Below are 14,810 nucleotides of genomic sequence, written 5' to 3' on the forward strand. Positions count from 1 at the left end.
ATCAGTAAATATAAAAAATATACATAACACTATTCATTGTTTAATCCTTTAATATAAATCTAATTCAAATTCAGATCTAAAAGCATTAAACATCCGCATAATTCAACATGTACATATTAAACTAAAACAATAAAACTGTGACTAAAGCCTAGCCAGCTGAAATGATTGTCCAACAGAAGACTTCACATTGCATTTTCACATTTGTAGGAAATGTGCCTTGTATCAGATCAGCATTTTCTTTAAACAGAACCTAATTTACAATTAGTAATTATTAAATAGTCTAAATAAATGAAATGGTTTAAATACATAATAATACATTCTTTGCTTTTAATATTAAAGGAACTGTATGTAGTCTGCTCTAAAAGTTTGATAAAACTGTATTACAATCACAATTTAACCTGATTTACCAGTGCCTAATCCTGCGGCTAGAGAACACATACAAGTTTTTCTCATTCTCAGTATATGGACAGGCCACGGCTCATGTGAAAGCTCAGAACTTCCAGAATTCACTCCCTGAGCAGCACAGGCTGCACTAGCACTGATTAATGATTGGCTGCAGGTGCTGGGGTTTCAGTATTGAAACTGGCGACCTAAAGAGACTATGCATTCTCACTATGCATTCTAATTAGCTAATCATTTTAAGAGACAAAATACCAAATTATAACATAAATAAATGTGTCCAGTGTTTTTGTAACTAAGAAAAAAAATCACCATTATAATTGTCATCAGTTAAAGCTATATTTGATATGAACTTATCTCGTAGCTGGGGACACAGGACATGTTTAGGAAATTTAAACTCCAAATCGTACATACAGTTCCTTTAGACCTCTATAAATATGGAATGAACAGCCTTGACCAGTAACTAAAAATAACATTGCATTCAAATGACAAAACAAACTTGCAACTCAAGTGTAGACAAAATCTAGGAGGTGTTGATATACAGAGGAAAATGGAATTATTTATATGAGTCATACTGAAGCTGCACTCAAGGGGGCACTCTAGGCCTTATGCGGTATATTCAGTAATATTATAATGGTCTCTGTTCCTATTCAATAAATTAAGAGCAGGCAAAGTGTTGTCAAAACTGATTGAATATAAAATCCATTTGGAAATGTTGTGATTAAAGTGCATCTATGTGTCAAAAGTTAAATAAAAAATAAAAAGTACAGTATATTAACTATAGATTTTCAAGCTATACAGGCTACAAGTAACAGCAGTGATAATGATTCAATGCACCTCTAGTGTTAAACTAAACATTCTTCATATATACTGTGACGTCCGCCACTATGCGCCACATCACAGAACAGCTTTACTGTCTGTTCATTTAAAAGTGCTGTACCAGATTTTAATTGTCTTATAAACATGAAAAACAGAACTAGTTTACTTTTCCTGCCTAATTATTCACTGCGATAAGCATGCTTACGGCGCATCAGCCTTACTTCCTGGTTGATGCTTTTACAACATCTGTACTGTGGCAAGACAGAAATTAATGCATGAAAAAATCTCGTACAGCCCCTTTAAGGTTCAGACAGCATATCGTCCTATATCAGTGTAATAACTTTCTCTCTATGGATAATAAAAGTGTTTTGAATCGCTTATTACAGATAATAACTGGATGGTGAGTTTTAAATTAAATCTAAATGAGCAGTGACATTTAAATATGTATTATAATTCAATGTGATATGCTTTTTACATATTCAATAATCACACTAGCCCTGTTTTATGGAAAATGTAACTACACAGATGTGAACCCAGTGACTCCAATGAGAAAACCTCGCAAAATACTGCAGTCTATCTAAACCAAAATAACGTATTCCTCCTATCTACAGGTATGATACAGTAAGAGTGGCTCTCTCTGCAGATGGTTGGGGTTATGGAGGGTGAGTGATAAAGCCCTGTGTAACTCACACACAGAGCCAGGAGTAGGTGTCTTCAGATGGGCTTGTATAGTAAGGTGGTCACATACTTCTTTTTGTAGCGATGGGTCGCACTCAGCACCATCACTCCATCCTGTGAGACAAAGATAAGAGATTTTAGAGTCAGCATTATCTACCCTGATCTGTATTTGCAAGTGGTACCTTGGACAGGAATTTTTGACATAGTATTTGTGTAATTTTTTTAATGTGGAAATGTGTAGTGTGAAGAATGGGAGAATGCATGCTTTAACTGTAAATGAATGGCTTCTTGCATGTATTTTATTAGTTTGTTAACCTGCCTGGGGACTGCAGATAGACTATGGTGTAAATTATCTCCTCTTTTATGAGATTCATTTTGCACATAGTCCCTGTTAAAATAAATCAATAAACTAAACATAAATAGGGCAAAATGTAACCTTTCATCAGTGGCTTTATGTGGTCTTGATCTCTAGTAAAACAAGTAGAAAACGACATTGCAACATAAAAGAGACTAATATCATTATGTGTTGACATTTACACACTATTGTCTAAAAAAAGGTATTGGAATTGGTATTAAGTATTAAGTTTTTTCCTTGTTATCAAAATTAAGTTTTGTATATTTCAGTAGTCCACATATTTTTAATGTGATTCATTTTTGCGTTCCGATACCTGTTCATGTTCAGAGTGTATATAGTTTTGATACTAATTATACAGTATTATAAATGGGTATTGGGGTTCTTATTTTCTGACAACCCAAATACCATATGTGTGCATTAACAGCACCATAGAAATATGCAGTGAATCTGAGTTACTGTAATTGGTTACTTTACTTAAAACCAGAAAAAATTAAAGGAAAGGGCAGACCAACTAGATTATAGTTTGATGTGCTGAACTCCTTAAAATGCTATTTATATACTTACATGCTAATTTTAGTGACAAATGATAACTTAAGATTTTAACTTGTATGACATTTGCACAATTCAATTTTCAGTAGTATTTAAGATCAAATTTGCCAGCAAGATATAAACAATTGGTTTGGTTGCTGAGATGTGAAAGACAATTTCTTACCTTGATGGAGAGAGCATACAGATGGTTAAGCATCACGTGATTGGGCTCCGGCAGTAACGCAGGGTCACACTGTGTGAGGCAACAAAACATTTATTAACAGTTTGACTAATTTTTTCCCATTCATATTAATTACAAGTGCACTCACGGATATCCCGGTATCTTTGTTGAGAATGACTTGCAGAAGATGAGGAGGAAGTATTGGTGGGGACTTAAACTTTTCCTCTTGTTTGGGAACATAGGCGTCTTGATGATAGGGCCCTGGTGGAGAGCTGGAGAGATCTAATAGAAAAAAGGTAACACTTTATATTACCTACACTTTAATAGCCTTAATAATGCATGAACAAAGACTTAAGATGAACAAAATAGTTTATTAAGAATTATTCAGAATTATTAACTACTTAATTAATACAATAACTCCTAACCATAACACAATAGAAAGATAATTACAAAACCTGGATCATTCTTAACAAACTATTTGTTGATTATGAATTAAAGGGCCTGTACCATTTTTTCCAATGTATTTGAGCAATATTTGTCTTGCCCTAGTACAAATATATTGTATAAGCAGCATTTGAGGCCAAAACACGTCAGCTGCAAGGTGTCCGCATCTAATTAATTAATCCGCAAGAGCACGTTAGCATGCTAGTTTTTGTTACTTTACCATCTCTCCAATGGTCTTCGGGAGCTGTGAAAAGCATGCATGAATAATTAGGGTGCTCAAGGAAAATGAGTAATAATTTTGAACCACTCCAAAATGAACTACTTTTGAAGTATCTGAAACAATAAAATCCAGGTATAGTACCTTTAAGTCCTTGTTCATGCTTTATTAAGGCTATTAAAAAATATATGAATACAAAACCCAAGATGCACACAAAAACTGCACTTTTGCATTTCTCAAGCAACTGCACCACTTATTTCCACATATTACCATCCTATTTGAGTTATGCAGAGTCAGCAGTGCAGATTCAAAATGGAGCAGATAATAAAACCCTGTGTAAGCACTTGCCTGACATATCGGAGCATTTCTGAGAGTCTACCATTAGAGCATCAAACACCTCGAAGTCAGTTTTCTTCACTTGGATGATGTTGTTGACGGTACCGAGTTGGCTGGTTATAACAGGCTAGAAATAATAGTAGATGTATTAAATATTAAATAATGCACTGTTTTCACTTTTTAACTCAAGCTTTATCTCAAAAATCAACATCCCATAATCACAAAATTGGGGTTTCAGTCATACTCTTCTCTACTGTTGTATAATTAGGCAAAACACTCCTTTGCAACTGCCTGTAAGTTTAAGTGAGTTAGTAAGGATTGTGTGGCAATGATTAGAAGGCCACAGAATGACAACCACATTTCTGTCAGTTGGACCCAGGAAAGCTTAACCATAATTGTGAGAAGTACTTTTTCAGTATAATGCATATTGAGGGCATTTAGCAAAATTCTATTCTAGACTATTCCCTTGACTAGATTAAATAATTAATTTGACCCTTAAATCTGCATTACAACATTTTTCTTATAAAAGAGTAATTGCTTTTTTCTTTCATAGAATGTTCTACTGACAAAATCTGATTACTGTGCACTGTCCCCATCTAATTGTAAGACATTTTAATGAAAGCAAACTCATAAGAAAGAGTTATGTGTTTTGCAATTTAGTGCTTTGGGATAAGCTAATTGGCTTATCTACCCTCTTTTGGTCCCTCTTCTGAAAAAGTTATGAATTCTATTTAAGTGTCAAATAGTTTTGTCAGAGTTAGGAACTAATAGACAGATTAAAATACCTACTTCGTAATCCATGGTTTGAAAATTAACTGATAATGGTGACACTAGCACTGACCTCCGCTGGGTCGTGGGTCCACTGGCCATCCACGTAAAACTTGTACTGGTGCTCCCCCTCTGGAAGATCGACAATGGCCACAAAGGTGTTCTGACTGGAGCAAACAACAGCAAATACCATGCTTCAGGTTTATCATAAATACATTTTATAATTTTGTTGGTTTAAAATATGTTTATTATGCAAAAGAATATCTTAACAACATTGTAACATGAATCATTTCTTACAGAATCAATATTTTTCAAGGTTTCTACACCATTTAACCAGAGTCATAAACCCTCAAGCAGTGTTTCCCAACCAGGGGGTACTTGGAATGATTTCAGGTTTCAAAAGGTGAAATTGTATTTGAATATAAAATGTTCCTTGTAATTCATTCAAAATCCTTAAGAATGTTTTTGTAGGGTGATTTTGGATCACTATAATAAAAAGGTAATACAATAGTTATAATTGACAATATAATAAAAAGATTGATTTGCCTAGTTAAGAAGTGCTCAGAGTGTGACAAAAATCATAATTTGAATGGACAGCAAAGGCTGCAGTTTTTGAAGTACCATAATTTCCTCCATAAACAACAAATATCCTATCTCATTTTGCAAAAAAAACTCTTGAGCCCTGCACAAACATGTTCTGAAATGTAATTCTTGTATTACCGTAAATTTGGAACTATAAGCTGCTCATTTTTTTCCACGCTTTGAACCCTGCAGCCTATACAACGGTGAAGCTAATATTTACTGGCTAATGGCCAACAGGGGGCATTCTCTAACACTAAATGCAAAAGCAACACAGACTTGGGAAAAGATTATGCACTGAAGAATATAATTGTTTTGATTTTGAACTGTCATTTTGCCCATCATGCACACACCCTAATCATGGAAAAAACACAAAGAAATGCATATGATGCAGCTTTTAAATTAAAGGCAATCAATCTGGCATCAAAGAAGGAAAAGAAGGAAACGTCGGAGGTGGCAGCGGGAAGAACTTAGTCCATGTTTGAAAAAAGCATGCCTTAAATTAAAACTCAAAAAACCTCTGTGTACTGTCTTTCTGTGTAAATATCTCATGTTACAACATGAAAACCTGCAGCTTATGTTCAAGTGTGACTTATATATGTACAAAATAGATTTTCTTTTCAAATTTACCTGGTGTGGCCTATATTCAGGTGTACTCAATAGTCCAAAATTTATGGTAATTTGTAAGTTCGTATTTCAGTTTTTTTGTCAATTCTTCTAGACGTGTTTAAAATGTGAACTTTGGACAGAATCCTATTATTAACACATAAATCACAAATCATGCAGCCCTAGTATGTACTAATATGTGTACAACACCCACAGATGACTTGTGGTATTCATTGTAGCACTGTCCCTGTTATTTATGATGATCACTGATCTACTTTCTCTCTTACCTTCTGATGAGGGGGATCTTGTTTGACCAGTTGTTAAAGGATCCTGAGAGGAACACTTCTTTCCCTTCACCTTTCCAGCGGAAAACTGTCGGCCGGTCCAAAGTGGGATCTTTGTCATCAGCTTCTATGTCCTGTTGCCATGCTAAGAATTCCTCTTTTTCTAATGGAGCCTGTGCAGAGAAGGACAAAGTCTGACTACTCAGATATGAGTTGTACTACTAGAGGTGGGCAACACAGGTGATACAAGAGAACTTACAGTGTAATATATGCTTATGTCAATTTTATACTCTAATTATTTTTAGTAAACCCTGATAAAGGGCTTAATTAGATTAAGGTTAAGGTTGAAATAGCTTGTCTTGCCCACTTAAATAAAAGGCTGAAAAAGGTAGAGTATGAAGAATTTGTATTTTAAATTTCATAAATATTACTTATTTGTTCAAATAAAATATCTTTTTGTACTGATAACAATTCTAATGTTCAGTAAACCTGGAATTCTGGAGTTCTGAGTAAGTGGAATGTCTGTTTACACTAAGACTGATCAAAACATGTAGGCAATTTGCCCTCTATATACAGGTTAAAACACTAACAACACAGGTTCAGTTGTGGTTCTAATACCTTTGAAGCCAGCGCAGGCTACATACCCTACCTATATTATAGCCAGCCTCAAATTACAAAGGCAAATATGATTGAATACTTACTTTGATGTCCTCAGTATGAAATATGTCTGCATCCTCCGGGCTGTCCATGAGGATCTTGGGTCTCTCTCCCTCTTTGTGCCCCCGGCTGTCTCTGCGCCCCTTCTCTCCATGGTGACCCATAGCTGCACGCTCACTGCTGGTGTTGCCCATAGCTGCGATGGCAACAATTCCTCTACAAAGTTACTGGAAAAGAGGCCAATCATTAATCTCAACAGAATTTCAGCCTTCCAGCAAAGCTATAACATTTAACATTAATATTTGAATAATACAATGCATAATAGCAAATTGGCTACTTATCTTGTTAGACTGTAGTACTGTCAATAATATCATTAATAATAACGATATTCAGGATTATTCAACTCACAATGCAAGCATAATAATATAGTCGAGACAATTTTAGAAGCAAAAAAGGGCACCAATGCAATTTACACTCCACACATTTACATTAAACTACCGTAAATTTCGGACTACAGAGCGCACCTTGATATAAGCCGCACCAGCTAAATTTGAAGAGAAAATCAATTTTGTACATATATAAGCCGCACCTGAATGTAAGCCGCAGGTTTTCATATTGTAACATGAGACATTTACACAGAAAGACGGTGCACCGACACGCTTTTTTTAAAACTGTGCCTGAAAATTGGCACCAACACGACAACAACACGGGATGAACACATCTGCAGGTTTAGAAAATAAAGCTGCACCAACACGGAAAATCTGCTTTTATTTCCTCTGAAAACTTTTGTCGTCTTTTTACATTGACCAAGTTGGATTCATTGATGTCGAGCTCACGTGCAGTGGCTCTATTTCAGGGGTCGGCAACCCGCGGCTCCGGAGCCGTATGCGCCTCTTTCAGCCTCATACTGCGGCTCTGCGTGGCTTGGGAACTAACACAGACACAGCTCACAGTCCTGCGTAAAGAGCCCTGATTTTCAGACGTTGTGCGCACAGGGGTCAGGAGCAACTTTCGCCCGTCCCTAATGACACACTAATAAGCTCGTCCGTAGATGTATCATGAAAATCCTGCTGGAAATCGCCACAGAAATCTATTTGATGTAGTAGCAAGTCTATTATCTGCTCTTGTCTCCGCGGTGACGTATCACGTATAACACATCAGACACGACGCACAAAAGTAGAGCCACAAGTGAGTGAAAATGAGCCAAAACAAAAGTCTTTGGAGAGCTTTTAACAAAGGGGAAAAGGACAACTGAGGAGCCAGAAGAGGAGACTACGACCTCCAAGAAAAAGAAAGATAAATTTAACAGACAATGCCTACTTAAAATCTGGGTTTGTCGCTGCAGGTGACTCTCACGCACAGAGTCCGCTCTACGTAACATACGGGAAAAGCAAATGAGGCAATGAAACCTTCAAAACTGCTTTGGCACATGGAGAATAAGCACCTGGGATAAAATGATACGCTACGAGTTTTTTTGTTGTTGTTTTTTTTAAAGAAACTGCGGAGTAGAGTAGACATAATCACATAATCAGCGGGATGCATGATGCAGCGGTTTGGTGAGTTGTATTTTTTTAATGCACTTAAGTTGTTTTTGCCATATTTATCTGTCACGTGTAGAAGGCTTGTCCGTGAAAGTAAAACCTACATTATTCCGTTACATTATTGTTATTATACAGTGTTATCTTCATTTTAGATGTCAAAAAGTATTTGCGGCTCCCAGTGTTTTATTTTACGTGGAAAGTGGGTCCAAATGGCTCTTTGCGTGTTAAAGGCCGACCCCTGCTCTGTTTCCTTTCTGTTTCTTTATCTTAAAAACGGCATCATATCCATTTCATGATGCGCAAAATGATCGTTCAAAATCAAAACTAGTGAATTCTTCAGAGCAGAATCTTTCCCCACGTCTGTCTCACTTTTACGTTTACAGCTAGAGAGCGCCCCCCAGGGGCCGTTATCCAGTAAAATTCCATATATAAGCCGCACTGCTGTAAAAGCCGCAGGGCTCAAAGCGTGGAAAAAAAGTAGCGGCTTATAATCCGAAATTTACGGTAAATATACTAGAAGAATGCTGCTGCATTTGACAGTGTGGATGAAGGATTTCACTGCTGTTTTGGTTATACAGTCAATAATTGTAAATAATTGTAAAACTGTGATGTTTCTTCAATTGCTGCAACACTAAAATTTTATGTTGTGACATATCCCTTGTTTGTAAGGAAGACATTTTGTCAAAATCTTTGCTATTTGGTCAGTGCATAAGTCTTTAAGAGCTAGATACAAGATCGAGCCTATGAGTATGAATTTAGACTGTCAACAGTGTGCTCTTACGTGCAAAAAGTACAACGTCCTCAAGTCCTTCTGGGGAGTGCCTTAGTGAGCCCTGTGCAAGAGAAAGAGTACAAGAGACAATGGTACATAATCATTACACCACCCTTTCATATATTTATCAATGCACATTCGTGCATTGCTCTTACATTTTCCAAACATAAATTTTGAGTACATACTGGCATCAGTGTATAGCATTAAACACCATCCGCGATGATTTGTAAACCTTCTATAATTGGGACCCCGAAATAATGTTATTACTTGTGCCTTGTTAAGGGAAATTTGTGTATCCGAAAGTACATTTAACGTTATACGTTGGCTGTAGTGATTCGATTACTATAAAAATTCACACCGATGTGAAAAATTGTACGAAACACTCCCATGCATTAGTATGTTTTTTGTTTTTTTTTTTTTTTTTTTAACAAGGCACTGATAATAGACACACAGCAATATAATAACTAGACTATTACCTAAGACAAAATTATCACTAATCTTAAATGTGACAGTTGGATTGCTCAACTAAAATATAATATAGCATTCAGTAAATAATGCGACGGAATTTTGATGTTAAGGGTCAAATTGGTAGAAAAAAACGAATACCGAAGGGGATAAACCTGACAAGTAACACATGCTAACTGGCTAATGGCTAATAGGCTACTACATGTTTATTATTTGTGATCTGTTGCTGGTAAAGTTCAAGCTATTTCATCTGGTTAGACTAAGGGAAATATTGTAATAGACTCTGTAAACACATGCACCAAAAACCCGTAAAGAAATGTCGTCTCTAACCTTGTAAGTGTCAGCGGGATGCTAGCTTGTCCAGTCCATCTCTTCTCTGCAGAAACATAAACATAGGTCAGTCCAAACCAGCGCACCGGGATTTTACGCATGCGCACTGAGAGAGGGTTGCGCACGAGGATGTAAAAAAGGACAAAAAGGACAAGGAAAGACAAGTAACGGACCTATTGCTGAATTAAAAACTTTAATGCTGCTGGCTACAAGTTTAAATCTCATAAGTGCAGACAATAGTAGTCAATGTTTGAATCGTGACGAGTAAAGAATGATGTATTTTCACAAGCGGGCACTAGATGGCACGAGAAGACATATTATTAGGACATCGCATGTGGTAACAATGGCCATTTAAGTATTCATTGTAGTAGTAGTAGTAGTTGTATTATTATTATTATTATTATTATTATTATTATTATTATTATTATTATTATTATTATTATTATTATTATTATTATTATTATTATTATTATTATTATTATTATTATTATTATTATTATTATCAGCAGCATATTATTATTATTATTATTTTTATTAATGTGTTTCTGAGGCAACGACGCATGGTGCCATCACGTTCTAGTTGCTAAGTGCATCTTTTGAAAGCTTCCAAACTCTCGGTTATAAAAGCAAGTGCAATTTTTCATCTTCACTTACAATATCTTCGACTACAAAACTTTGCAGTAGCCCACACCACTGACCTGCCGATAGGACGTGACGTAGCCTACGCCTCGGGAAGGGTGAGTTAAATTTCCAGTTGAATTGTTTTGTAGTAACCTAAGCTACATTGGACAGTTACAAGCTAGCTAACATTACCCAACAGTTTTGCAGTGAAACACCAAAATAGGAAAATGAATGCTCTTATTGATCACAGGCTTCAGAAAAATGTGTTGTTTAAATAAATTTTGTATTTTTTTCTTGAGTTTTTAGACTCTTGAAACGTTTGTTGGCAGTTTTTGCTAATGTTTGCATTGTGTCACCATGGTAACTTCTGAACATTCCACCATACAGATGAATTTAAAACACCCCCAGTGCCATGTCATTGCAAAGTATCAATAAATACTCCGTCCAGTGCTGTACTGTAGCTACAGCTTAGTTCAGGGGTGTCCAAACTATGGTCCGGGGCCAAATGCGGCCCTCGGAGCAATTTTTGTTAGCCCTCAAGCCTTTTGTTGAATTGGCCCAAGTGCTCATAGGCAGAACTTTTTATTGCAAACTGATGCAGATTTCAGTAATTCTACCACTATAAGTTCGTTGATATCACATAGTATTATGACACAGACCTAAAATATATGTCCCAAGCCTAATTAAATGTACAGTGGCTCTGCAGTAGCCATGTTAAATATACCAATCCGAACGACTCACTGTATTGAACTGTCTGTGGCTCATTGTTCCAAATACATTTAGATGTGTTGGGCTCAGTGAAAAAAAGTTTGGACACCCCTGACTTATTCGATATGTGAAAATAAATAATGATTAAAAGAAAATATTAACAGAGCATCTTTAACCAGGTCCTTTTTGTCCACAGACTTCCACCATGGCTCGCTGCTCCTGGACCATGCAACCTGGACACCCTGATCTCCTACGCAGTGTTCCTACCTGCTCTGTGCACAGACCTGCTCCCTCTACCCACTCCGCCACCCTCTGTCCTGCGAGCCGCACTCGCTCTCTGTGTCTCTCTTTGCAGGGCATCACTGGCACCTGGACCTCCACACTGATCCCGCACCCCACCAGATCCCCTCGTCTCATCCTGCGCTGGAACCCTGCAACGGGTCATGAGTTCACTCACACTCTCTCCTGTTTATTTTCTAAGCAGAACTTCCAGTGCTCTGGGGATTTGCAGGTTAAATGTAGCTCTTCCTCCTCCTCCTCTTCTCTCTCTCCCCCTCTTCCGCCTCGTAAGCGTCCCCGTCGTTCTAGGACTGTCCACAGGCCTAGCTCCAGCTCGTCCCCCTCCTCCTCCTCTTCCTCCTCCTCCTCTTCTCTCTCTCCCCCTCTTCCGCCTCGTAAGCGTCCCCGTCGTTCTAGGACTGTCCACAGGCCTAGCTCCAGCTCGTCCCCCTCCTCCTCCTCTTACTCCTCCTCCTCTTCCTCCTCCTCCTCCTCCTCCTCCTGTAGCTCCAGTTCATCTTCTTGCTGTTCCTCTCCTTGTGCTCCCCCTCCTCTTTCTCCTCTCCCTCTCCCCCCGTCATTCTCTCCCCTCCGCCCCCTCCCGCCTCTGTCCACTCCCATCCTCTCTCCCTTCCCTTCTCCTCCTCTCTCGCCCTCTCTTCAACATCACTTCTCTGGGAAACTGAGACTGTTACAAAGGGAGACTGCGTTAGATTCTGTGGCAATTGATACTGCTTCTGTCTGTTTAGGAACTGGGCCAGGACTGTGATTCAAGGAGGACCAAAAGGAGTGTGCTGAAGATGGATGGATTGGAGACAAAGCTCAGGCTCAAAGCAAACATAACCTTGAAGTGTAATTTTTGTTCCACAGGCTAAGACCAAGACACAAAAATGGCAGACCTATGCTTAACAGTTAACACTCATTCACAGATGTAACCTATTTTATACAAAAATGCAATTAGACCTTATGTCAGTAGTTCTCATTTTGAATAGGCATCATATGAACAGAATGGCACGTGTGACGTTTAGTTGAAAAGGCAGGTGTGTGAGATGGAGTAAACCTGCAGCATTACTGAAACGTGTAAATGATGAAAACCATAAATCCAGTTTATTTTTGATTAGAATCCATTATTATATGGTTAAAACGCCAAGTTTCCATAGAATTTACCAGTTTCAAGCAAATGGTTCCTTCCTGATATGAAGGATTTTGTGAGGACCTTTTCATATTTAAAAGACATAATATTTTGATTTTAATAGCATTAACCTCCTGAGACCCCAGCTCTTGCAGGACTTTATTTGCAAAACTATTAAGTGGTTGAACACATATATTGTAAAAAGCAAAATGACAATAACAATAAAAAAAAATAAAAATAATAATAAATATACAAAAAATACAAAAATATAAAATCAAATAAAAATAAATAAATAAAATAAGATAAATAAATTAAAATACAATAAAAAATAAAATAAAAAATAATAAAACAAATAAAAACACAAAAATATAAAATCTAATAAAAATAAATAAATAAAATAAATTAATTAAAATAAATAAATAAAACAATAAAAAAATCGAATCAAATAAATAATAATAATTTATAGATTATTAATTAATTAATAGACCATGCATCAGCACTTTGTTTAATTTGAACATGTTTACAACATATGTGCGAACACTGTTAGGTAATGTTTATGGAATTTCAAATCTAAATCTTAGATACAGTTTCTTTAGCAATGAAGGACCATTGCCATGTCAAATCCTTCAAATCGGGACAGAGTCCTGGCCTGAAATCCATGAATAGGTCTTGTAATAAGATTGAGATAGTTGAGTCAAGCCTTTAGCAGAGAGAAAAAAGGCCGTTAATATAATGTGATATTAATTGGGATCAGTGAAACAATGTCTAGACATGATTATTTCAAAACCCACAACTTGCTGACAGCCCATTTGCTGCTAACAGATCTAAATTTAGACACATGAATAAAAAAGTTCTGTCAGTATATATCTCTAATGTGGGAGCCATCTTAAGCATTCACACAAAAGGTCTCCCTGCTCCCTGTGACCTCTGAACCTAAGGTGCAGCTGGTACAATAAGCTTAATAAGGCCATCTTTTCTGTTCTAGCATCATGCCCGAATGTGCAGTGACTCAAAGGTCACACAACAGGAACAGGGTCTGCCAATTACCCGTCAAAAAGTAACTATGGAGAAAATACACCTTGCTTCTATGTGTAGTAGTCGCATTTTAACTTCAACTTTTGGTCGTATTTGGCCAATTTAAATGTAATTGCTGAAAAGATAATGCAGACTTTTTACCTTATAGTAACATTATTTTATTCTACCACATACACAAACACAAAATTTGAATTATTAAAATATTAATAATGATAATGTGTGCTTGTTTTTTATGCTTTAATGACATCGGGAAGAGGAGAGGTATTTTCAACTAATTTAAAACATGCAATTATATTCAGGGACATGCATGGTCCACCCATATGAAACCAAATATGGTTGCTTACAAGGAAAAACAATCACTGGGGACGGACAAACATTGCAAATTTCTGCAGAATCAACCACTAAACTCTGTTAAAAGTAATTTTGTTAGTAAATGATAGGTGACCAATGAGCTCCGCTGTTTTACATGTATTACTGAAAAACAAATCTGATTGCATGATCTCATTTGGTCAGACTCGAGAAACGACAGAGTGCATGGGGACCAGACTGATATCCCTCTGCATAAAAATACAGAGATATTCTGGATTTACCAGGCAAGCAATTATTCATGCCACAAATATGAAAAAAGTGGATATTGCATAAACATGAATGGTTTGTTTTGTTTTAGAACGCAATTTTGAATTATTTATTTTTGCATAATATAATCTATAGCATAACTACAACTTAACTAAAACATAAAGCCTTTAACCCTTCATTTATTTGTGATGTATCTTGCCTCCCCCTAGCCTAGCCTAATGATTTGTGGTGAAACATTTGCAAGTACATTTTAATGGTGGACTGGCTTTCATTCTGGGATTGTTCCTGCAAAAACAAACCCACAGTTACAATGGCACAGTGGAGCCTGCCAGTTTCTCACCGTCTCAAAGTTTGACACACATTTAATCCTCCTAATGATGCCAAACGCTGCTATGGTGCTCCAGCATTTTACAGGAGCATGGTGCAGTGAACAATTCAATTTGGCACACACAAAGCAGAAGAATAATGGGTTCCAAATAAGATCTCCTAACCATGGTTCA

At 36.8% G+C, this 14,810-nt stretch overlaps 1 protein-coding gene across 1 annotated transcript; it reads right to left on the reverse strand.

Moving 5' to 3' along the window:
- Nucleotides 1-34: 34 nt before the first annotated feature.
- On the reverse strand, nt 35-10,037 carry prkab1a (protein kinase, AMP-activated, beta 1 non-catalytic subunit, a). The gene is made up of 9 exons (XM_033976251.2): nt 9,960-10,037; nt 9,174-9,225; nt 6,896-7,078; nt 6,198-6,367; nt 4,799-4,892; nt 3,970-4,084; nt 3,109-3,242; nt 2,964-3,032; nt 35-2,010 (listed from the first exon to the last, which is right to left on the reverse strand). Exons 3-9 carry the CDS (start codon nt 7,043-7,045, stop codon nt 1,933-1,935), a joined length of 810 nt encoding a protein of 269 aa, XP_033832142.1. The 5' UTR covers nt 7,046-7,078; nt 9,174-9,225; nt 9,960-10,037; the 3' UTR covers nt 35-1,932.
- Nucleotides 10,038-14,810: the final 4,773 nt, after the last annotated feature.

The sequence above is a fragment of the Periophthalmus magnuspinnatus genome, chromosome 12, assembly GCF_009829125.3.
Source record: "Periophthalmus magnuspinnatus isolate fPerMag1 chromosome 12, fPerMag1.2.pri, whole genome shotgun sequence".
Lineage (NCBI taxonomy): Eukaryota > Metazoa > Chordata > Actinopteri > Gobiiformes > Gobiidae > Periophthalmus > Periophthalmus magnuspinnatus.

What these genes read in the sequence shown, in the direction of transcription:
- prkab1a (XM_033976251.2), bottom strand. Translation starts at nt 7,045, where the DNA reads ATGGGCAACACCAGCAGTGAGCGTGCAGCTATGGGTCACCATGGAGAG. An exon ending in GGACCCACGACCCAGCGGAG is followed by an intron (nt 4,085 to 4,798) that starts GTCAGTGCTAGT and finishes TATTATTTCTAG; the next exon opens with CCTGTTATAACCAGCCAACT. An exon ending in GAAATGCTCCGATATGTCAG is followed by an intron (nt 3,243 to 3,969) that starts GCAAGTGCTTAC and finishes TTTTTCTATTAG; the next exon opens with ATCTCTCCAGCTCTCCACCA.